Source organism: Lissotriton vulgaris, chromosome 12 (genome assembly GCF_964263255.1).
Source record: "Lissotriton vulgaris chromosome 12, aLisVul1.2, whole genome shotgun sequence".
NCBI lineage: Eukaryota > Metazoa > Chordata > Amphibia > Caudata > Salamandridae > Lissotriton > Lissotriton vulgaris.
The window spans coordinates 748,193,675-748,218,575 of NC_141700.1; the positions used below are offsets into that span (position 1 = coordinate 748,193,675).

Genomic DNA, 24,901 nt, shown 5'->3' on the forward strand with positions numbered 1-24,901 from the left:
GTCGCTCTTTGTCACTTGTTTTTCTGTCTCCTTCTCCTTCTTTTCCTCTTTTGAGTTCATCTCTCTGCTATGAGCCAAATACTGATAAAGAAAAACAAGCCGAAGATGATCAGTGGGAAGTAGGAAATGAAGAAAGATTTGTAGTTTATGAAACTTGTACTTAAAATTTTTGGTTTGTATATACAAGTCTATAAAAAGTGTTCAGGTGTGCAGGAATAGACTAAATTGATGGTATTTTAAAATAAAGTAAGTCGTACAGAATTTAGATGTAAATGGACAGGAGAAATATTCTGAACATTTATGTGCACTTCTTTTTTCGTACCTTCCAGTGGTCTTGGGCTGAAGGATGCTGCTCTGTGCAACACTTACCCCCAGATGCATCAAGCACCCATTTTGCGATTCCTTATTAGCGAAAAATAAGGATTCGCTAATAAGGAATAGCAAAATGCTATGCATGAAGATCTCGCTTAAAACATAGCGATTTCTTAAAATTCCTTAATTGCGAGTCGCAATTAAGGAATACCTCCCCATTCATTCCTATGGGCCTAGAGGCCCATAGGAATGAATGGGAAGACAATCTCAATTTCTGATTCCCAATTAGAGAATCGCAAATTAAGATTGCAATTTCAAGGGTGCCAGGGTGTCAAAAGGACACCCTGTTGCACCCCTGAAATCTGCATATGGGTACATCTTGCACACACACATGCCCTAAGGGCATGTTTGTGTGTAAAATAGAACTTTGGAAAAATGCCCTTTAGTGCATTTTTCAAAGTTTTTGCAAATTACCATGAACAACAACTTCATGGTAATTTGCACCCCCTATTAGCGAAATCACTATTTTTTTTAACTTTAATGCATTGCATTTAAGGAATCTCAATTTGAGATTCCTTGAATGCAATAGCTATTTAAATAATCACAATTTTGCGATTTCTTAAATTGCGATTTTTGCATTTGCGATGATGCATCCCAAATGCAAAAATAACAGTCGCAAAGAGGCAGATTCTGAAAATCTGCCCCTTTGCGAGCGGATTTTAGCTTGATGCATCTGGGCCATAGTGCTTTATTTCTTCCAGTGGCTGCAGGTGGGGCCCGCTGGCAATCATTTTTAGCGACAGACGCTTAATTTTCTCAACAGACTTCGATCCAAAGCAGGAGAGGAAAACACAAAATGGGGAAGGAGGAGGAATATAAAGACTGAAAAGCAGTGACAAAGGGAGAGAGCAGGGATGAAAGAGAATATGAAAGAGTGAGCTAAAGAGGCAGGGAGTGTCTAGTGGTGAAGTACAGTTCGAATCAAAACCCCGAAGCTTTAGTATTCAGCCCCCCAAACTTCAAAAGTGCCGGCCTAGACTTCTTATCAAAACTTTGGTCTCTGCACTTGTTCTTTTGCAAATTAACCACATCGCTGCGGCCTCTATTCCACCGCAGCGCTAAGGGGGCGGGGGTCCGCGTGGCGGGCGCATGCTGGTGACGGAACCGCTCCGTCACCAGCCGCAGTTGAGCTGTGCTCATGACGGAGCGGTTCCGTCATGGCCCTGCCCACTCAATAGAACGCGCCGCGCAGGCGCGAAATCAGAGCCGCGCAGGCGCGTCGGGCGGGTCATGACGGAACCGCTCCGTCATCAGGACAACGCGACCGTGGCTGATGACGGAGTGTTTCTGTCATCAGCACGGAACCGGTTAAGTACAGTAGCACTACATGCAACAATGCTGCATTATTTGCCTTTTTTTGCAGTTGTCTTTGCCTTTGTTTGTCATTCAGTGCATTTTGAGATACCATAGACGTTGTTCTAAATTAAGCCAACATATATGATATTTTTATGTGCCAACCAGGGTCTGTCTCTGAGGACAAGGTTACTAGTGGGCTGATTTCAATGACGCTGCTGCTGTGTCTTGGGAGCCATGCAGTGGACCCTCATAGAGCTGGTGCTTGATTTTGTGGGTAGCATTTCTATACAGGGATTTGTAAATTGGCAGTCTGACAGACACAGGCCTTACCGTTCTCAGTCGTCGCATGTCTCCATTTTATTTTTTCCCTTTGCCCTGGTCAAGCATTAGACGTGACCACCACAAATTAGAGAATTATTGCTCTCAGGTAGAAGTGATATTACGTTTATCAATTTGCACCATTAAAATTCCTGGTACTAATCACACTAGAAAAGATGTTTCAATACAATGTGGATCATTCCACCATTACATTTGATTGTCCTGGAGCCATGTCATTGTTAACACAACTTCATCACCTGATAATGAACTGATGCTTTCTTCCTTTGCCTGATGGGGTTTTGAGTGCATGGGGTGGGTAGTAGAAAGGGCAATGCAGCCAATGGTGATGAAAGAAACAACAATAGTTCTCGGCAATGCCAGAGCTATTGACTTTGTCAATGTGAATGTCTTTTAGCTATGTTGGGATTTGGCAAAAAGAGGAAGAGAAGAATCAATAGCCTCTGACAACCAGTGATGTACCAAATAGTGGATCGGGGTCCAGCTGAGATGTAGTAGTAGGAATTGTATTTGAGTGCTGCTTATTAAGATTCATTTATATCAGTTTGTTTTTGAGTCTATTATAAATAAAATCTAATCTTCTCCAAGTAGTCTTGGTCTTATTGTGTAACCTAATGAGTTACACTGTTAATGTAAATTGAGATTGATGTTTAATCTCTCTTACCTTCTAAGCTACTACAAAGGTTCATCGATTGAAAAAAAGAATTCCAGTGAAGGGCCAAAGGGCGTCACCAACTGTTTTCTGTTGTTTCTCTTTTATGACTGTTTTCTTAACAGCAGCCTCCTCTGTTTAGTAAGCATCATTGTATTTCCAGAACAGGTGTTGGGTATGGCAGGCGGTTAGCAATTTTGCCAAAATGTGGAGCGCGAAGAGTTTTTGACTTGCTCAAGCATCTTGTTTTGCTAGTGCAGATCCTAAAGTCGGATTTTGTGCCATTTTGGTAGCCAGTGTTAAAAGATGTCAATAAAGGCAGGGCCAGCCTTCGAACCAAAAGTGCTCTGGAATCTCTTAATGACCATCTCATGCTATACAGATTGAGCAAGCTTATTAAATGTGACCAGTCACATCAGAGGAGGAGGTATGAGAAGGTGGGTCACATGAGTACCTTCTACTGAAGGTCATAACTCGATGAATTGTTGGATACATTTGCGACTCATTTTGATCCGTTACAAATGACCACCTTCATTCATCGATCTCTTATTAACTTTAACATGCTTTTTTCTTATGGCATTCCCATTTTGTATGTAGCACTTCTCATTTAAGCTAAAAGAAGAAAAGTCCCTAAGCACAAAGAACTGGATGTCCTTAAGCTAACAATAAAATGATACTCGTGCCATACTGTTCAAAAAACCACTGTGCAGAAAAACTAATTACAAAAGAAAGACTTATTGTTGATTATATTAAAATTCTATTGTTCATTTTATTGAATACAATATACAAAAATATTTTTAGCTCCAACGTGATCACATACAGAACATTTTTTTACAAATCAAAATCACGTGATAAAATCCATCACATAGTAAAATACATTGCTTGAACAGGTTACAATATTTGAGAAAAGAAGACGACGCAGCGTTTCGGTATTTACAAATTCTTACACCTTCTTCAGGACAATTTCTCAAGGTAGACACTTATCAAAGTGATCTTTAGGTTAGTTTCAAAGGATTTATATGATTGTGAACCATCAACTAGATGTGCATTGGTTCTGCTATTCACATCTGGTTTATATAACCTCAGATTATGATTTTGTATCCTTTTCACATCCAGAGGAGCCACAGGTAATCATAGGAGAGTGCAGGATAAAATCACATTTGCATCTGGCAATGGTTTCTATCGCCGCAGCCTTAATTGATGTTGTGCTTTTATCGACGGCATATAGTACCTGGATTATCCTCTAGTACTTCAATTGAATATTGTTATCCAATCATCCAACAAAGTCACGGCCCCCCTGCTCCGTCTGTCATAGATTCTCATTTAGCTTGCTTTTTGGTTTTTAGAGAAGAGCTCTGTAAATTAATTAAATCAAATTAATGTAAATCCAAAACAAGACATACTTCAATGCCTTCAGGGTTTTTTTTCTTTTCCTAAGTTGTATTTTTGTATGAATAAAAACATTTGTGTACCCATCTGAAATATGTGTGTTCTCTAAAAACACTGATGTGCAGCAGACAAATGTTTACTGCTTGAGATAAATGGTAAATGATATATTATGCTTCACTGGAAACAATACTTCACAAATGGAGTCTCAGAAGAAATAATATCAGTGTTAAATACTGTGCCAGGAGATATATTGCTCATCACAATTTCCACGCCAATGTAATCCAAATATTATTAATTTGCACAAAAACAGACATTTTATTGAATTGCTGTATTAAAAGTTGGATTTCTCGTAGAATATCTAAGGATCCAACTAGTACATAAATGTTCTAGGTGCAGACCACTGCCAATAGTGTCAGGACATCCCACAGTGTCAGTCAGTCATTAAAACTTTATTCGGGTTATTACAACCATAAAAGTATACACAATACATTTATAAAACTTTATAAAAACACAAAATATATAAAATTTGTAAAATTGCAAATCAGTCCTTTCCGGGTGGAACCCTAGTAACTTTGTTATTAATCAGTATCCTCCTAGGATGTGAAAATTACAAGGGTGAACATGAGAAAACATATGTGACCAGGTCTTCCAAACATAATACATACATTGAAGTGCAATCTCGTTACCATACGCCTATACCTCTGTACTCTGGAGAAACCCCCTGACTCGGCTCATGTATTTACCCAAGGCGCAGGCTATATCCAGATTTACCATCCCCACCAGGAGATCTACAGCTTGCTTTCTATTCATAATCCTATAAGTTTTGAATAGCGGGCCTAAAATCTCCTTACGTATATCAAGGGTCATCCTACAGTCTAATAAAATATAAATAATATCACAGGAGGTACCTAGCGTACATGTGCAATTGCCATTACTATTTATCATGTAATTTTTAACCCTGGTATTTACATAACAGGGGTTTATGCCCATTCTCAGTTTTAAAACCTCTCTTCTTAAGTGCTGATTCGGCAACCTATCCAAGTAAGGGTAGGAGTGGACTTCTGAAATCCATACTTGGATCATATGGGACACTGATATTTTTTGTCGGAGATACTCTTGATCGCATATGCAGGACACCTCCGCTCCCAATGACCGTAGTTCTTTTTTGCCTATATTGGTATGTCCTAACTGGGTATCTAGTTCTATCCCTAGCTTCCCATAGGCTTCCTTTAGTGAGAGTCTTGTTTCTTTAGCCCACGATAGCTCGCTGGAGGCAATTTCCTCTCTACACCACTGTGATATTTTTCTGGGAGGTTCCCATGTCTCCAGACGCTTCCAGAACCGTATTAGTGCCATCCTGGATGTAATTGCCCAGGAAGTGACTCCTATCTCCAATCTTGCTGCTTGTACCATTGCTGATTTCGGCAATGAGAACAAGCTTTTTAGGATCATGCCCTCCTCTTTATCCCAACCTTTTTTCCCGCTAAGGAGGAGAACCTCTGATCCATATAGGAATTGCGCGGGGACCATTGCCAGGTAGGCCTTTATAGCCGGCCCATCTGACAAGTCTCCGTAGAAGCTATTAAACCTTTTTAAGCCCTTTATAGAGGCTGTTGCCCTGATTTTTAACGCTTCCAGATGGGTGGTCCATTTCAAGTTACTAGTGAACCATACTCCCAGATATCTGTATTCCGTTACCTTCTCAAGTTATTCCGTACCTAAATACCAAGAGAAACGGGTCTTACTTTTGCCGAAGCATAGGATTTTGGTCTTTTCCATATTTACTATCAGTTTTTTATTTAAGCAGTATTTATGGAACATATCTAGTTTCCTCTGCAAGCCTATCTCCGTCTGGTCCATGATCACCAGATCGTCTGCATAAAGCAGACAGGATATATGGTTACCCCCTAGCTTTGGGCTAGCCCCTCTAACCTCTTTTAGATTCCGAGGTAGGTCCGCTATAAACAAAGAGAATAGCAACGGGGCTAATACGCACCCCTGCCTCAGGCCATTTCCAATCTGGATCTTGCCAGATAATCCACCATCCTCGTCCAGGACTACCTGGGCCCAGTTATCTGTATGCAAGGCCTGGATAAGGGCTAACAGGTCTGCGTGTAACTTATAGCCTTTCAAGGTAGACCATAGCTGTTCCCTGCTTACAAGATCGAATGCTGCGTGGAAGTCTACAAAGCAGCAGAACAGATTACCCCTTTGCTCTATAGACTTCCACGCTACCGCCCAGAGGGCAAAGCAATGATCCACTGTTGAATGACCTTCTTTAAAACCCCCCTGTTCAGGAGGTACTATATCATTATCTTCAGCCCAATCTTTTAATAGACCCAGAATGATTTTAGAGAAGACTTTTTCCCCAATGTCCAAGAGATTTATCAGGCGATAGTTTTTAGGGGAGTTTACGTCGCCTTTTTTGTGTATGGGTCTAATAATAGCCCCTTTCCAGCTATCTGGTAACGTTCCTGTTTTTAGTATTCTTAAGAACGTTTTTGCGAACAAATCCGCCCACCAATCTATATTTGTTTTTATGATAATGGCGGGTAGATTGTCTGGACCAGCAGCTCGTGTTAAGTTTAATTTGGCTATCACGATTTTAATACGACCGTGGGAGAACTGCTCCATTACTTCACCCCTTACTCCTGGCCAACTAGATGGTACTATTGCCTCCCTTCTTGGCCATTTGCCGTAGATCTCCTCAAGGTAGATTACCCACTCATCCCACAGTGAAGTCAGTTTGATGCTTAGGTATATTAGTAATGTTGGTGCCCGCTTAATCCAGTAATGCTGTAACTGCAACCCTGTTGTACTGTGACTTAGTTAATGCTGAAGCCCTGATGCGCTGTTGTCAAGTGAGACTGTAGCTCAGTTACTCATGCAAATGTGTTCCTGGTGGTGCTGTAACTCAGTTACTGTAGGCTGGTGTGTTGCTGCTTTGTTACTCCAGTGGTGCTGCTGTTCGGTCATATGTGAGGCTAAAACACATTTATAAAGCCAACAATTCTTGTTTACCCTTAACGCAGCTCTGCAGTTATTCAAGCAGCACTGGTACACAGTTTGGTAAATCTAAGCCTATATGTGTTGCCCGTAGATTACAACTTCCCAGTCCAGTACCAGTGAGATGGATACTATTTGAGTGAAAAGAAAAATTAGCTAATGTTCCCGCTTTATTGTTCCACCAGTAACAGCACAGTATATTGCCTTTCTGAATTAACAATTCATAACACTTGAACAGAATTTCAGAAACTTATAATGCACAACTGCTCACCAAGCTACAAGTTATGACAAAAAACAGCTTATTAATAATCTCATAGGCGAAACCTATTGCATTTACCAATGTTTATTTGAAAAGAAGTAATTTACCAGCCAGGTTTCCCTGACCTTTATGATGTGTTAAATTAAGTGCATTGAGATAAAAAAAAATGTTGACAATAGGAAAGTGAGATTGTGAACCTAGAGTAAACGTGGTATCTCAGTAGTTCTGTGGATGGTCCTGCAAGGTCCACCCGCCTGATTTACAGATGGATGGATCTTAAGCATGTCAGCAGAGGAGGCTACTCTACTGCAGCAAGGTACCTCAGAACTCTAAATCAGGACCTGGGTGCATGGTCTTGTGTGGGAAATTAGAGCCCTCAGCTGCAACACCAGGGCAGGAATCAGACCACATCCTTTGTTTGTATCATAGACACAGGTGAAAGTTACACACAGCTAATTTTGACTCTATAAAGAAACCTCAAAGTCCTGATGAAATGTTCAACATGTTGATATCTGCTGACATTGAGGGACAAAGGTTATATGCCGGTTGCTTTTAACCTTGTCGAAGGTAGGCTTTGATAACGTTTAACTTTACCAACCGTCAATGATTTCAGTTATGGGGCATGTTAAGTATGGGGGAATAGAGTGAGGATACAGGATGCAGCTACACATACAGCGAGAGGATGTAGTAGAGGCTGAGGACAATCACATAGGAGAATAAATGAATCTGTACTCTGCAACTCCGGTAGAAAATCAATGTATGCGCTTATTTGTGAATAAAAAATTAGGAGCCCCACAGACTGGGGTTATCCTGGCAACATCCCAAAAAATTGGAGGATGCAAAATTCTGAACGGTCCCAAATTTGCACCTTGCATAGTGGGCAAGCTAAGGAAAGAAAAAGATTCAGTCAGAGACACATCTGATAGAAACTATTGGCCATATCTACGACGAAGTGGCAGAGCATATCGTTAGCCTCCTGGGCTTAACTAACATGCTCTGCCACTTCGGAAACACAAGGCTGCACCATATTTACAAGGATGTGTACAAAATGGCATTTTTAAAAAAGCTCGTTCATGTACAGGAAGGGGCACCTTCCTGTACATAAACAAACATGACATTTTGCTTTTTCCATGCACAAGGCAGCACACATGGAAAAAGCAAAAACAAGGAGAAATAATGCATTTCTACTCATTTCGCCACCTTAAGTCGAGGGTTTTCCTGATCTTAAATTTGGCGCTCTCTCCTATGTGCGCCATCCTTGTACATAAGGAGGCGTGTCAAAGACAATGGGTGCTGCGGTGGAACACCAACCACAACACCCACTCCATGCCTCTTTTACGCTAAACATAGCGTGAAAAGGTGCCTAATGTACAAGGCAGTGTTAAGCCACCGAAGTGGTTTAACGCTGCCTTGTACATAGGGCAAGGCCCCTATTGGCACGGGAACGTCACAAAAAGTGACATACCCATGGTGATAGTGGCTTGTACATATCCCCCTATGTTCTACTGAAGGCTGTCATGCGGTTAGTAACAGCCTTCAGAACTTCTTTCTTCTATTCACCAGCTCAGCCCTTTGCCTGTGTGCCCAATTCAATGTGGCAAGGTGGGTCCTTCCCTCGTTTTGCCCACAGACACCCTAGGCGGCAGCCATAGGTGTTTTCCTCTGATTATAGGAAGCAGGCAAAGGTAAGATTAGATTGACTCTCTCTACTGATAGACCTATAAGTCTTGACTACCCAAATAAACATTTGGACTTCGAATGGATGCAACTTCCCACTCAGGAATGAATCTGATGATGAACCATGCCACTAACTAATGGGTGAGGGTGCGATGTCAGTTTAAAAACTTTTTACTCACTTTGTTTTATTTTGCCAAATTAATTTTAAATAAGAAATACTTATAGTGGGCCAATGTTGGGAATGTCACGCAGCCTAGAGAGAGCAGTAGTAATTTTGGTAGACTTAGCGGTTAGTGCCCCGCCTTTTGGAGGCTTTTTTTTACCATTAGGTTTTCTGTTTTTATTAAATGGTTTTAATATTGTAGTATTTTCATCCAAGTGCATTTTTCTTTCAATTTAGCTAATCAAATGTATATTAGCCAAAAGTAAAAAATTTGCCTCTTATGGGCTTTTTCATTCGTTTACTATCACTCTCAAAAGAAAAAAATTGTTTTAAAAAAGTGTTCCCGGAAACCCACTGCATGTGCAGAGACATTCTGTTTTCATCAGAGAAAATCCCATGACAGACAACTCATGATCAATTCTCCTGTCCAGGAGATATCTGTAAGAGCAGCAGAGCATCTGAATCCATGGCAGTATGACAGATTGTGTTCTGCCTTAGAATGGATGTATGACGTTAGAGCGCATACATTAACAACGCGTACCTTTACAACGCGTTCGTAACAACGAAAGTTGTTACCACGCATTGCGCTGGGGGGCGCAATATTTATTAATTTAATTTACTATTCCAACACCAGTCCCCGTGGATAGTAGGGAAGGTGTTGGGATAGTAAATTAAATCATTTACTATCCTTGAGCGCCCCCCAGTGCAATGCGTGGTAACAACTTTCGTTGTTACGCCCGCGTTGTAAAGGTATTCCGTGGTAATGCTTGCGTTCTAAACGCTGCATACCCTTAGAATGATTCTGTGAGATTACTAGTTTACCTGACTCTAGAAACAAATCAATCAGCAGCACTATTCAATGTCACTTTTCAGTTTAGCAGTTCCTGGATCCTCCAAAAACTCATGGACTTTCCTCTAATTGCAACCAACTGAAGAGGGCCCATGCAGACAGGTGTGCACTACATGTAATGGCACTGACTCAGTACTGGAGTGCAATGATCCTTCTCTAGTGCAGTTGTCATTCTCCTAAGTCTCTTTAAACTTGGTTTCTGAATGGCAGGAAAGTTTTCTAAAGTCCATGGTGAACATCTCCTCAGCCCTTTTAGCCTGCTCCAAATCAGGAATACAGGGAGCGATGCAGTGCATTGATGCTACAGGTAAGTCAGTCTTGGAATTCACTTATGCTTTTTGTTAAATGCAGTTATATGTTTTGATTTAATTTAAATCTCTGTTTTTCTGAAGGGAAGGCTTGTGAACAGTTGGCTTTGGAAATATTAAGCCATGACAATTTAAGAAATCACTTTAACAACCCAGACACCTCTACATACCTCCTATCTTAAGGGAAACAAATACACTAAGCAGCAAATGTGTAGAGGTCTTTGTAATCTCGAATTTATATTGAAGAGGCAGAAACACTCATGATTTAGTGGCAATTGGGCTTTAGCTAGGCGTACTAAATGTTGTTTGAGAAATATAGATAGTAGAAATGTGAGGGATTCTTGTGCCCGACGTTGAAACTAAAACGTTTCAGGTTAATTGAATATCATGAATTTAGAAAATAACACATTTAATGTCGAGGATATTTCACTGTAATAGATCCACTAAAAAACATGTATAAAACTCGATGAATGAAGCCTCAAAATAAATCAATTTCATGTTCTCTTCTTTATTGCTGTTTGCTAACTTATGGCAAGATTCCATTACCAACATCGATTCTGTATGTGTCTCAATTGAGATTGTCTTTGTATCTTCCAGTTTTGGATTGCAGAATTACCAGTTAGTACAGGCTATGGTATTTGCTATTAAAGAAATTAACAACAATCCAACTCTGTTACCCAACATCACTCTGGGATTCCAGATCTACGACTCGTGTGCAACGTTCAAGCAATCACTCAAGGGAACCCTATGGATGCTTTCAGGACAAGAGTTGTCAACTCCAAACTACCAGTGTGGCAGAAGCTTGGTACCAGCGGCCATCATAGGGGATTCTGGATCCACACGCTCGATTGTTCTTGCGCTCATCCTGGGTCTATATAGACACCCTCAGGTAAGACAACAACACTAATATAGACCAGTATGACAGGAGCGATACTAATTCATAAATGTGGACTACAACACAAGGGGGCATATTTACAGAGAATTGGCGTAGGGCAGCGCAGAAAGTTATATTGCTGCGCTACCCTACACCAATTCGAAAGGGCAGGAATGCACCGTATTTACGTGTAAGTAAGTAAACTTTTATTGTTTGGTTAATTAACCCCTTCGCTGCGGCGGCAATTCCGCCGCAGCGCTGGGGGGGGGGGGGCGAGTTCCGTAATGGCCCCGCCCGCTCAATTGAACGTGGCGGCAGGGCCATGACGGAACCGCTCCGTCATGTGCACAGCGCAACCGCGGCTCATGACGGAGCGGCTCCGTCATGAGCATGCAACGGGTTAAAACTGTAACAATATTACATATAAACATTTGAAATATATAAGTATAATCCATACAGTAGAAATAACCTTCATGATATGACGGTTAAAAGAAATTTAAAAAAAGCGAAAATTACAAATAACTTGTTCCGTGCGTGCGTCGGCCAACGGCCGTCGCGAGCACTACCTGGCTAGTGCTGCGCATGTCTGTTGGCCGACACGGCCCGCCCTCTCATTATAAGTCTGGCACTGTGGCAGAATTTGCACCGCAGTTAACGGGTTAAGTGTGGTATGAATGTTCCATTTTTGATATTGATTGCGTTGGGGGGGAGTCTAGGCCATGTTTTCAGGGCAAGTTCACAAAGCTTTAAAAACTTTAACAGCTTACAGTTCAGTTGGGGTTCCGATGGGTTGAGGCACTGAATGATGACACCCCTACATGTCCTGATCTTTCCCAATTTGAAGATTTGAAGGTGACGTGTGCTTGACAGAAGTATGGACAATTACAAATTAGATGGAAAAAGTCCTCTTTTTTTGTCCACGGAATCTGCATGCTATGGGACTGTTGTATTTCCAACCAGGTTGGTCGGCTATTGTTGGTAGCTCACCGAACTGAAGTGCAATTAGTCGTTTCTTTAAACATACAGAAAATGTAAGGCTTAGGTAAGGTGCTTTTTTTAGAGAGTCCTAGTTGCTGATTACCATCCATGCATGTGTTCGCTGGCTAAACATGTTTGTATATTCTACCAGCGAATTAAGTCTTGCCTTTTTGTTGGTAATTCGTCTAAAAGCTGAGAAAGACAGGTTTTTTACACACAGATCTCCCGTCTTGGTGGTTGGGAGAGCTTTCTATTGATATTCATTGTATGAGGATTTTTTTGTCTTTTTTCACTTCTGTCCAAAGTGCTTTAGTGATTTATGAATGTTCTAGGTCAAGGTTTTTTGTGTACCAGCTTTTCAAGGTGGAGTTCATCCTTCCTAATGATTAGTTAATTAGTCCAAATTCCAGCCACACCTGTGCTGGTGATGCTCTTTTGGGTAACAGGAAGGTTAGTTTATAGGTGGTAACAAGCAGTTTGTTTAGAAGTGTTGAGTCTTTTCCATATTGGGTGATACTACCATATGATAGTGTTGGCAAGAGCCTTGCAGCTATCACAGATAGCAGTGTTTTAAAAGACGGGCATTCAAGGTTTTTTTGCTAGTGTACTAAAGGTGAATGTTAGTGACCAACCCTTTTTTTGCGTAGTTCCTCTGTTCAAGTTGATCAAATTCTATTATTGAGTTAGACTCCTAGACTATAGTATCCTAGGTATTTCTAGCTTGTTACTTCCTCCAGCATCTTACCATTCAGCCTGATTGGTTTTGGGTCAGTATGGTTTTAGACTTCCTTGTGTTGATTTCCATTTTATTGATTGTGACAAAATCCTGCATTTCTGTTAGTACTCTCTGGAGGCCGACTTGTGTTAGGCTCATTAATACCGCATCATCAGCATATGAGAGATGTGACAGGGTTAATGTACCCAGTCAGGGCGGATGGGAATCAGTCCAGTTCAGTCTTTGTTCTAAAACAGACATGAACAGATTAAAAAGATGGGGGGATTCATGAATCCTTGTTGGGGAGACCATTGCAGAATCGCCGCCACCGCCGAGAGTCAGTTGCACTCACCTGTAACGGCCACAGAGGAAGGAGAGCAATAGGACATTGCCCACATCGCCGCCACCGCCGCCAAGAGTCAGGAAACACCGGACTCCGCGCCGCCGCTCCGGGAAACTGCAAATCCCGGCAGGCACCGCGGCGGCGCGTCAGAGTGACGCGGCAGCGCCCCGAGAGCGCTAAGGAACTGGGATAAAAGGAGGAGCACCCCCGCGTCGCGGGACGCGAGCGGGACGCCCGGGGCGAAGCCCGGGCAAAGGGCGGGCCCTCTACGGCCCTCATCGGCAGGAGGAGGCAGGGGCAGGGCTCGACCCCCTTTTCCATCAGAGACGCGCCCACAAGTAAGACTCTGTTGTCGTCCCTGTGTTATCTGTTAACAGCGATATATATATAGACGATGTCTAAAAAGAAACCAGCTGCTTTGCCCACAAACACCATGGACAACTATGTTGTGCAAACAGTCAAGAAAATAAACGAACAAAGGAGGGAATCACTTGGGCTAAGCCAGTCACCAGACTTGTGCAGGCTAAGCCCTACTTTCCCTCTGTCAACTGATGATAGCCCTTTCGTGTTGGTGGAAACCAGGGTCTCACCAATTGCACCACCTATTATTGAGTCTAGCAGCCAGCCATTGATCATGTTACCATCCCCTGTTATTCTGGATGGAGACTCAGAAAATGTTATAGATTCAGACCCCGAAACTGAAACTGGTCCTGTGGAGGACGATTTACCACCGATTGAGCACACTCCCCGGCCTGTGCGCACCTGTGTGAAGAATCAGCGGAAACAGGGCGGCCCAAGGCCAAGAGTGAAAAGGAAAAGAACATTATCCCCAGGTCCTTCGAGAGCTCCCCAAAAGGCTGTAGGGGAAGGGACTTTAAGAAACAGAGGAGATGATGAAATGTTGAGTAAACTGCTTGAGGTTGTAGAGGGCAAACTTATTGAAATTGTAAAACCTCTGATCTCTAAAATCGATAAATTGCAGGCTGAAGTAAAAAGACTTGGAGGTGTGCAAACTAAATTGACGGAGGAAATAGGCAACCTTAATACTTTACTAATAACAAGAAATAGCACTGAAGGGATTAACCAAGTTGGAGAAGGGACATCGGGTGTGTTGACTAACCCAGTCCACATGCCGGTCCCGAAAGTTAATCAACATGTAATAACAGCAGAAGGGTGTCCGTTGTTAGTAAATTTACCACAAGCACAAGTTCACGGTACAGACCCACTGCAGTTTATTGAGGAAGCCTCACCCGTTGTACTGGTGTTAGCTAATGTACCCCTTTTGGATGACGGCATTACCGAGTCATCTAGCTCTCTGAGTAGCAAGGCCCTCCATTGGCTCTCAGGTAATATGAGGTTAGCGCCTGGAGGGTTACAGCAACTGGCGCATGACATTAAAGCAGTTAAGCGTGTCCCTTGGATAGGGAATCGCCCTAAAAGATTTAAAGGGGACTGTGTGGCGGTAACATTTGCACACCCCGATGTACTTCCAAATGTCTTAACACATATTCTTCCGCCTCAGCGTAGAAAAGGTACGGTGGTCCCCCTAACATTAAAATTCTTCTATGGGGAACAGCAAAATGTAACCCTGCCAAAAACGCCAGCACTAGGATGGGATAACAACTTGAATATGCATAACCGCTGGGCTTCTCCCCTAGTACCAAGCCTGCTATTACATAACAGATTTGATGCCCTGTCTGGTCTTAATAACTGCGATTGACAAGAGGTCAGGCACGAGATTGCCGAAGTATCAGCAGGAGTAGACTTAAATCAGACCCCAAATTCTTTAGGTGGTACATTGCCTAAGTCTGTGGGTATATCCTGTAATACCTTAGAGGGGGCATCAACATCTTGCCACATTGCCAGTTGGAACATAGCAGGACTAGTTTCTAAATTTGAAGTATTAGGGTGGTTAGAACTAATTAGAATATTTGATATCCTTTGTTTACAAGAGACCTGGTGTTTAAATTTTAAGGGCCTTGATGGTTTTGTAGCATATGAGCTACCAGCAGTAGCAACTACCTCAGGGAGGGCCAAAGGTGGTTTGCTAATTCTGATTTCTGTGAAAATGCGAATTAGGGTGAAGGAGCATATCACCGTGGGCAATAATTCCCAACTGCTGTGGTTAGCTGATGAGGCAGACAAAAACATTCTGCTGATTAATATGTATAATAATGTTTTTGATGCTAGCAGATATATGGTTATCTTAGAATTAGACGTCGCAATCAAACAATTGATGAAAGCTTCTAATACAGTTTTTGATTTCATATATGTTGGAGATTTTAACATTTCTGTTTGCCCGCTCTCTAATCAAAATTTGTGTGGCACTTTGAACCGTGTTGGAGAGCCAGCTACACATTTCCAACACAATACATATGGAGAAACCCTGAACTCCTTCCTACTCGCCCATGATATGGAGATCCTAGAGATCGAGCAGGATGAGAAGGGTGATAGCTTGCCAACTTTTGTAGGGAGAGGGGCGAACACCGTAATTGATTTTATTTGCATGTCTTCTGAACTAGCTCATTTTAGCTCTGATGTCAAGGTTGTAGACCACATGGTTAGTGATCATAACTGTCTTGTTATTGAAACTAGGTTTTGGGAAGTTTGCATAATCCCAGATAGTAGCCCTATCACAAACATTGAGGTACATAGGCCGAACGGATTTAGAATAAGGTGGGCAGGGGATAAAGCTGAAGTAACTTCTAATTGCATTATCTCATGCTGCTTAAATGACATCACATCAATTATTGATGAGAAATCAAATATGGAGGCCTGTATTTTCCACTTTACAAAAATCAATGCTTTTATCAGTGGTAAGTTTACTAGGGCTGCTGGAAATTTTAACAATAAAGCAAGGGGATGGTTCAATAATGCATGTACTGTGGCACTGAAGACACTAAAAAAGGCATTATCCATCAAACCTAGAGACAAAACGGTTGTAGCTAAGCTTAGATTTGACTATAATTCAGCTCTTAAGCAAAGGAAAGCTGAACTACGTGAGGAAGCTTGGGAGCGTTTTGATCAAGCGGCTGTATCGAATAACTGTACTCTTTTCTGGGCAGTAGTTAACAGCCCCTTTTTAAAGGATGATAAACTCCCCGTGTTGACCTCAAACGTAGGTAAGGAATCATGGGTACAGCATTTTTCTGGCATTTTTAATCCTAACACGGTAATGTTGCCGATAAGTTGCTCTTGGCCAGTACTTAGCCTAGATATCACCTTACAGGAGGTCCTAAGTAGTATCAGGGCTAGTAAGGGCGGAAAGGCCCAGGGACCCGATGGTGTCCCAGTTGATGTATATAAATTTGCACCTGAGACTTGGGGGCCAGTACTAGTCAAAGTTTTTAATGCTGCTGTTCACTGTACTATCCCGTGCACCTGGTCTGAATCAATAATAGTTCCTATTCACAAGAAAGGGGACCGAGGAAACGTTAAAAACTACCGGCCAATTTCATTGCTGGATTCGTCCGTCAAGATTATGAGCCGTGTACTCCTCGTCCGATTAGAAGAGTGGGCAGAGTCTAATCAGATAATGACAGACTGCCAATACGGGTTTAGGAAAGGAAGAGGTTGCATTGAACAATGTTTAAACCTGGAACTCCTGATAGGGAAATACACCCGAGCAAAAAATGGTTCACTCTACCTTTGTTTCGCTGACCTGAGCAGCGCTTTTGATCTGGTGGATCACGCCATACTATGGACTACCTTGCTAGAAATGGGAGCACCTAGGGAAATTATATATTTTCTGGCCCGCCTGTACGAGAGGCTCAGCTCGAGTGTCCGGTACGGGCCTTCGGGCGAATGCACAGACAAATTTTGGGTCAGGAGAGGTATTAGACAAGGGTGCGTTTTGGCACCCCTGCTTTTCACTCTGTTTATTAATGAAGTAGACTCGATCCTTAAGAAGGTACCAGCGGACGCCCCTAGAGTAAACACAAGTACCATCCCCGTGTTACTCTATGCGGACGACGCTGTGTTGCTCTCTAGGACCCCTCGGGGTCTACAGCTTTTGATGGACAAATTTGTGGCCTTTATTGAAAAAAGAAAGCTGGTCATTAACAAGAGCAAGACATATGTGATGGAGTGTGGAGCTAGTAATGTCAAAACTAAAAAGCCCTATAGGTATCTTATTGATGGCCAGGTGGTGCAGTGTGTGGAAAATTTCTGCTACCTGGGGGTTACCTTTTCCAAAAATGGCCACTGGGATGTCGAGCACAAGGTGGTGCGCGACAAAATGATCAGGAGTGCCAATGGAATATTTGCTTTTGCAAGTAAATTAGGTAGTAGAAGGCCTAAAGTAATGCTTAAGATCTTTGAAGCTAGGTGTCTCTCGGCTGCTCTCTACGGAGCAGGGGTATGGGGGGTAACCAGGGTAGAACCTCTACAGGTAGAAGAGAATACCTTTCTGAAAAAATTATTGTGTCTCCCGACATCCACTGCTAATAGTTTGGTCCACAAAGAGTTAGGACTACATCATCTAAATGATCTATTACTGTTGAGACCTCTGATGTTATGGCGTTCGGTCTGGATGAAAGACGAAACCTCATTTAATAGGGCCATCATTGAGGATTGTTTACGTCTAGACTATTTTCTCAAAATCCCATGGATTAAATACACAATTGAATCTTTCTCTAGTGTGTTTGGGTTAAACGTTACATTAGATCACTGTTCTGCTTCGGATCTCTCTAAAGAGAGCCTGAAATCAACCTTTTTAAATTATTGTGCAGAAAGACGAGCCACGGATGATCTCAAACTTTCCACCTGTATACGTTACAACCAACTGAATGAGTTTGTGGGCCTACACCCCTACCTCTCCCAGGTGACCAAAGGGCAACATCGGTTTGTCCTTACCAGGATGAGGATGGGTACGGTCCACCTATTGGTTGCATTCCCTGAGATTAAGATGCGCCCTATAGGTCCATGTCGGTGCGACAACATTTCAGAACAAAGCACAGAGCACTTTCTACTTATATGTAACCTGTATAGTGAATACCGAAAATTCTTTTTAAAACCTTTATTTATTAAATTTGGAGCAAGAACCATCAAAGCGGCAATGAAATTACTTTTTAATTTGCATCACCCTGACATCTGTTTTTATACGGCTAGTTATTTACTCAGGGCCATTAGCTCTAGGAAAAGCATGAATTTTTAAGCAAACAACTTTTAAAGTAATTTATTCATTGGAAATTTTTTAAAATGTGTTATTTGATTCGCTATATGTATCATACTGTATTTTTAGCGGATTGCGATTGTTAAGTGTATTTTCTCTTTTAACATGTATTGTATGTATGTACTTTTATGGACATGATTTACATGTTTCCGAATAAAGTTTTTGACTTGACTTGATTGTCAAAAAAAAAGAATCCTTGTTTCTAACCGCTATTAGTTAGGATCTTTCTTGAGCCCCTAGTGCCATCGGCCAATTTGACTCTTACCCAGGTGTGGGTATAGAGTAGCATTATTCCTCACAAGATGTTTTCCGGGATATTCCAACCTTTCAGTTTTTTCCACAGCCTGTGCTGGTCCACATAGTCAAAGGCTGCCTTTAGATCTATGAAGCAAAGGTGTCATCTTTATGGTTCACCTTTGCATGGTGATTTGCAAGACCGCTAGCATGTTCACTGTTGATCTGGTCCCTTTCCTATATCTGGTTTGAATAACCGGGATCAGGTTTAGCTCATCTGACCACTCGGTCAAGTTTACCAGGATCATTGTCGCATAGTATTTTGCTCTGACATCGAGTAATGCGATGAGTTTGTAATTTGCCAGGTTTGTTTGGTCTCCCCCTTTACAAATCGGGTTGATTATTGAACCTGGCTAGCTAGGTGGAGTGCTGCCTAGTAGTTCTACTTCATTGAATAATGTAGAGATATTAGTCCCCCAAAATAAGATGGCTTGGGTCATGCCATTTGGTCAAGGCGCCCCTTCACTTCTTCCTCTCTTTATTGTGTTGATGGTGTCTTCAAGGAAGAATTTGTGATTGTGGACTTGTTCTATGAGAGAAGGGTTTTTCGTACTGTGCCTGATGTTGCTGTTGTCATTATTCATGTATCATTTGCATTATTAGGTGTTTTTTTAGTTTGCAGCGTTGGCGTTGATTTTGACAGAACTCTCCCTTCAAATCTTTTGGCCCAGAAGTCTACCCAGACTTCCTTTTGAACATTCGAGGTATTTAGAATTTTGATTGGCCTGCTCAGATTGTTTACTATGCCCCAGTAAACACAAATGTTGGTTTGTACAGCATTGAATACTAATTTGGTCCAGTTTGCTTTGCCCCAAGTTCTTTTTTCTTCCCAATGTAGTCTTGTTTGTACTCCTTTCTCAGGTGGCGTACTTTTCCTTGTTCCTAGTTGATCTGTGTCAGTGGTTTTGGTGTTCCTTACGGCCTTTCTTAATTCTTGTTTTAATGTTTTCATTTTACATGAAGCAGCATTATTTTCCTTCCCTGTTTTTCTCCTGGAGCAGCATGTCATTAATGATGTCAGGTTGGTTGTAATTTCTATCCAGGAGCTTATGGGGTTTGTGTTTTTATTGCTGTTGGTTAATGACAGGGCCGTTATCATGCAATTTAGCTCTTGTAGTGATGCATTGGTCCATCTCAGGTGTTTTAAGTTTGTTGTGTTTACGGTTGTGTTTACGGTGCCTTCCAGTACCAGGATTTTCACTTGCCTTGTGGGGTTTAGCCCAAAATATATATGCTGGTGGCTATGATTACTCAGAGTCGAGAAGGTGATTGAAAATTGAACTAAGTGAGGCATCAGAGATAGCAAGATGATTGTATAGTCCAATATTGATTGGGTACTAGATCTGTGGAATGGGAATTTCGGGGGAGAATCCTCCATTGTTCTCCCATTAATAACCCGCATTCCCAGGTACTCTAACATTGTCACAAATGCCTAACCTGTATGATCTGGACAGTATGTCAAAATTAGGTATTGCGATGTTGTCTGACATCAGTTTTTCATTTTCATCCGGTGCGTGGATCAGATTGGCATTAAAGTCGCCTGTTAGGATTATATCCCAGAGAGGATGCACATTTCTTACCTCTGTTGTTAGTAGTACAAGTTTAGTGCTTTTTTCTTGTTGGAACCTGGGTGTATGTGTACATTGATCAATAGTACTGTACTGAATTTGGAGTTTCATCCTGTTCATGAGTTTGATTGATTGTAGGCTAGGATCTGGAGATTTGAGTTATTTGGATTTGATTTAAAGTGATGTAGACACTTTTGGGCGGCCATTGGGCTCCTTTTTTTTGCTTCTACAAAGTAGTGAATGTAACCTCCCAAGGGCAAGTTATAAAAGGCCCATGTCTCTTGGAATGCTATACTATTATATCATATACTTCCCAATCTTGGGAAAGTGTGGCGTCCTCTAACAATTTTTTTGCTCCGGCTATGTTCCATGAGTAAGAGATGTAGATCGTCTTTCTTCCTCTTCCTTGGTGTGAGCTCCCTGGGTCATTCTACCTTGCGTGCATTTAGTGTAGTGGCAAGCCAGTTTCACTGTGTTTAGTTAGAGTCAGTTTACATGTCAAAGTTACTCTTCTTTGGGGCTGGTTTGGGCTACTTCCTTGTGTGTTCTGCAGGACAGAGCAGAACTAAGATTTTCCCAGTAGTTTCGTTGGGGGTTGTGCTTTTTGGTGGTGAGCTTTTACCATTAGGGGTTGGGGCAAGCATTTCTTCATTTGTTTTGTTAGTTTTATGCCCCAAATTTCAAAATAGATTGTGTGGTTCAATATCAATTGCACTATTTCTTCAATCTGTCATGTAGTTAAAGGGTATTCAGACCATTTAAAGTCCTTGTTGGGTAAGAATTCGACTTGTAGCAGATCTATGAATTCTATGTGTTTCAGTCCTGGCATTTTGGCAGTCAATTTTAATATTTTCCCCCTTTTAAGAATGTCATGTTGGGTTATATAGTGGGGTGAAGATGATTTGTTGTGTGTCCTTGTTGTTTATGGGGGTGTTCCTGATCAGGTGAGTGCCCCGGACACTTTCTGGAGAATTTTTTTTTTCATGAGTTTGTATCAGCTCCCTAAGATTTGTTTAGGCATAGATCTGTATGTGTTTTGTCTGCTTGCATGGTTTCATCTGGGGTGGAATTTAGGTGGACCTTGTGATCTTTTGTCTTGTTTAATTCTTGGTCACCCCGGGCGATCCCCGTATAACTGTTTGTTGGGGTTTCATTGGTCGGGCGTACTGAGTGTGTCTGTCGTCCTTGTTTTTTTTTTATCCACCCATTTTGATCTGGTTTGTGTGGTTGTCTTGGGTGTTTCTTGATGTTATATCTTCCCAGCTTATGAAGCAATTACCTAAACCACTGCAGTTGTTGTCACAGTTTTGTTGGTTATGACCTACAATGGTGGCCTAGGGGGCACCTATCCATGCACAGGTGCCTGCCACGGGGTGCAGGGATGAATTACACCCCTGCTCTTTGCTATGAGAGCATGCATGCTCCCATACCTAAGTATAGGATTGCAACCAAACAGGGTTCAGTCACATTCTTATAGCTGGGCTGGAACCGACGACAGGAAGTTTTTCCGTTCCATTTCTAGAGGGATGTCGCTGGACTCCAGTCTGTCCTACATCGCAATCGGGCCCTTAGTAGTAGTGAATAGCCTTCCTTATTCTCTTCCCCATCTACCCTCCAAAGCCTATCCTGACTTCTCCATTGCTTTGTTGCTCCCACACCATTGCTATCACCTGCGTCATTGGCTTTTTAATAGATATTTTGCACACCTGCTTTTGTTAGGGTCCAGCACCCTCACACCACCAAGCTCCTTTCTGCTCAATCATTCATTGCTTTTCCATCCCTTCTCAGGCCTTCCTTTTCCATTTCTCCACTTTACTCCTGGGCCACTCCTTTATATACTTTTGTGGACGGTGTATGCTTTATTTTACACTTTTCATTCACAAATTGCTGAAAAACATCTGGGAATAGGAAATGCAACTTTGAATAATAATGGCAAAATGATCGCTAGTGCTTCAATAAGCATGAGCGGGTATAGGCGGCCATCTCTGAATGCTTTTTACTTATGAGAAAAAACATTCAAGGATGGCAGTCCACTAATGCACATGTGTGGTGATTCAATGGTGGCCATCATGTTATGGTTTTGCTCATAAAAAAGAAAAGCATTCCAGGATGGCCATATATGCAAGCAAATACGTTGTGATGCAGAAGTGGACAGTTTGATTTGTTTTCCCTTTTTGCCTCTAACCTACTAGACAGCCAAAGCTGTCTGTTTACAAAAAACATATTCTGGTTTTACCAAGAAATGACAGGGGCTTACAGCCCATTCATTGTGTACCCTTGGTTGCCTTTATTTCCACTTTCCTATGCTGACTTCTTATGGAATTGATTTAATTGTCCCAGCTTGTCCAGTTTATGTTTGTTCTTCCTGTTGAATATTGTGGTATCCTGCATCCCACTGCATATAGCAGGTTCTTCTGAGGATGTCCATGTCATGGCAACTAGGGCTTCTGTACTTGCTCCTGGTCTCCCAGGTGATGGAATGTATTAGTTTAAATGACCAGGACTGGTGCCTTGACTGGATGAGGAGCTGTGGATGGGTTCTTCTTTCAGAGAAATAAATCTGAATTTCTCCTGTAAACTTGCCTTCTTACCTGATCCTTTTCGCTCAGTTCAGAATCTTACACTGGCATAGTCGGCATCTCAAGCTTCTCCAAGGAAATTTCCAGGGAAAGTGTGCCGTTGTAAGCTGGGGATGGATGTCTGCTTGTCTGATTTTATTTTAATGAAGATTTGGTGTCACTTCTAAGACTCTCTTTATTGTGTATAGCAGAGTTACTGCCACAGTTAACCTTGTTCCTACTTTCAGATTTGGTGCCACCTTTTAGACTCTTTGTATTGTATTGAGTGAGCGGAGCCGCCGGTGCGAGCTTTTCTGCTCCTGCTTATTTTCAAAAAAATCAGCCTTGCCTTGTGCAGTCCGTTTGAGCCCCTATCTCAGCCGGGAATTGGAATCCTCTTGGTACGCTGAAATTTTCTTCATTTTATGAAGGAATGCTTCTGAGCATCTGAGAAGGGTGCAGTCACGTCCTTGACGGTGCGTGACCTGCTTGGAGTCCATCTTAGATTTGTCTTTTCCTTGTCCTTTCTTCCATTGAATCGCTGCTTGCCACTCTTGTGACAGGCACACGTCTCAGATTAGGAGCATTTATCGGTCTAGTCTTCTTCAGAGTGCTGCTGCGTGTCAACTTCTATGACACGCACACACACAAGAACCACTGCGTGTCTACTTCTGTGACACCCACACATTGGACATTTAATTTAGTTGCATTTTGTTTTTTGTACGTTGGGTGTTCCTTCTGTGACACGCACACAGTATTGGAAGCATTTGCCACAACAGTTTTGAGAGTACATCTCAAGAAAATTTTGTATTGTAACCTTTATTTTTTCAGGTATTCTATACCAGCACGAGTGTTGGTACTATGTTACAATATTTTTTGTTACCTCTGTGACACACACACATTGGAAATTATTTTAAGAATTGCCTTTTATTTTTTTAAGCGTGACACTTCTGTGACACAAATTTTTAACAAAGGAGGGAGGGAGACGGAAAGTGGATTCGATCTCCCCTAGCAATTTACATAAACAAAATAGAATCCACTCTAGTGGTGGTAGTGATAGAGCGCGCAGTTCACCCGGGTCACCAAATTTTCTCACACGCACTGGGCCCTGGCGTGCATTTCAATTTCAATCAGTGATTCCCGTGAACCGGGTGAGATCCTAGCACGCTACTATGAGTAATAAATGGTTCAGGATTACCTCTGCTTACCATGCACCTGACTTACCACAGGCACAAGCTTACGATGGACCTGGAGCTAAAAGGGAAAATAGTAGACAGGACCTTAAAACATTTCTTTACGTCCATATAATTTATCCACTTTTCTGTAAAATGACCACAGACACCTGATGAAGTTTAACACTTTATATGAAAATTCAAAAAGAAGATGCCAAGACAATAAGCGATATGCAGAACACTATGTCAAACATTAATATCAACACCAATAGGTAACTTTGCACGAAGAAAATCACGACCATTAAGATATATGGGGAGACTAGAGGTAGGGTTTGGCACAAAACTAATCACTGCAATTTTATACTAAGACAAGAGTTGTGGAGGGACCTAAAACATGTACTTATCCTTATCACTTAAGACTATTCTTACTAAGTTTACTGCAATCCACTAAAGGAAAGGGAAAAATGGGAACAAGCTATTATTTAGGACAAAATCAATGAACTCCTAAAGGAGGGGGGGGGGGAGAGAAGGAACCAAACTAAATCAGACACATATACTGGATGTTTCAACGGCAATAGAGCAATATCACAGGTAGAATGCTTTAATAGTTTATACGAAACAGAGAGAGGGAGAGAGAGAGACAAGATACAGAGAATACGCAAACCCACAAACAATATTTACCTAATTCAGATTGAGACCAACCCTGGCCACGGGTCAGTTGGGAAGACGGGGACAAGGACCCTCAGAAAAGGCACACCAGAATGCGAACAGGTACAACCCACGGACAGATCAGGACAGGATACCCCTCAGGTTCGGGTCAAAGGACTGGGCCTCCCAGGGAACGACCAACACCCACAGCTTCGGACAGCAACGCCTGCGTTACCCCTTTCTGCAAGTAATCCGCCAGAAACCCCGATT

The 24,901-nt window shown here is 42.0% G+C and overlaps 1 protein-coding gene across 1 annotated transcript in view; it reads left to right on the plus strand.

Annotated features, from left to right (window-relative positions):
* LOC147678564 (extracellular calcium-sensing receptor-like) overlaps positions 1–24,901 on the plus strand; it is a 93,648-nt gene that overhangs the window by 8,128 nt on the left and 60,619 nt on the right. Inside the window, exon 2 of the mRNA XM_086945694.1 lies at positions 10,906–11,197. Within this exon, the coding sequence (XP_086801820.1) occupies positions 10,906–11,197 (292 nt within the window). The remainder of the gene's footprint in view (positions 1–10,905; positions 11,198–24,901) is intronic.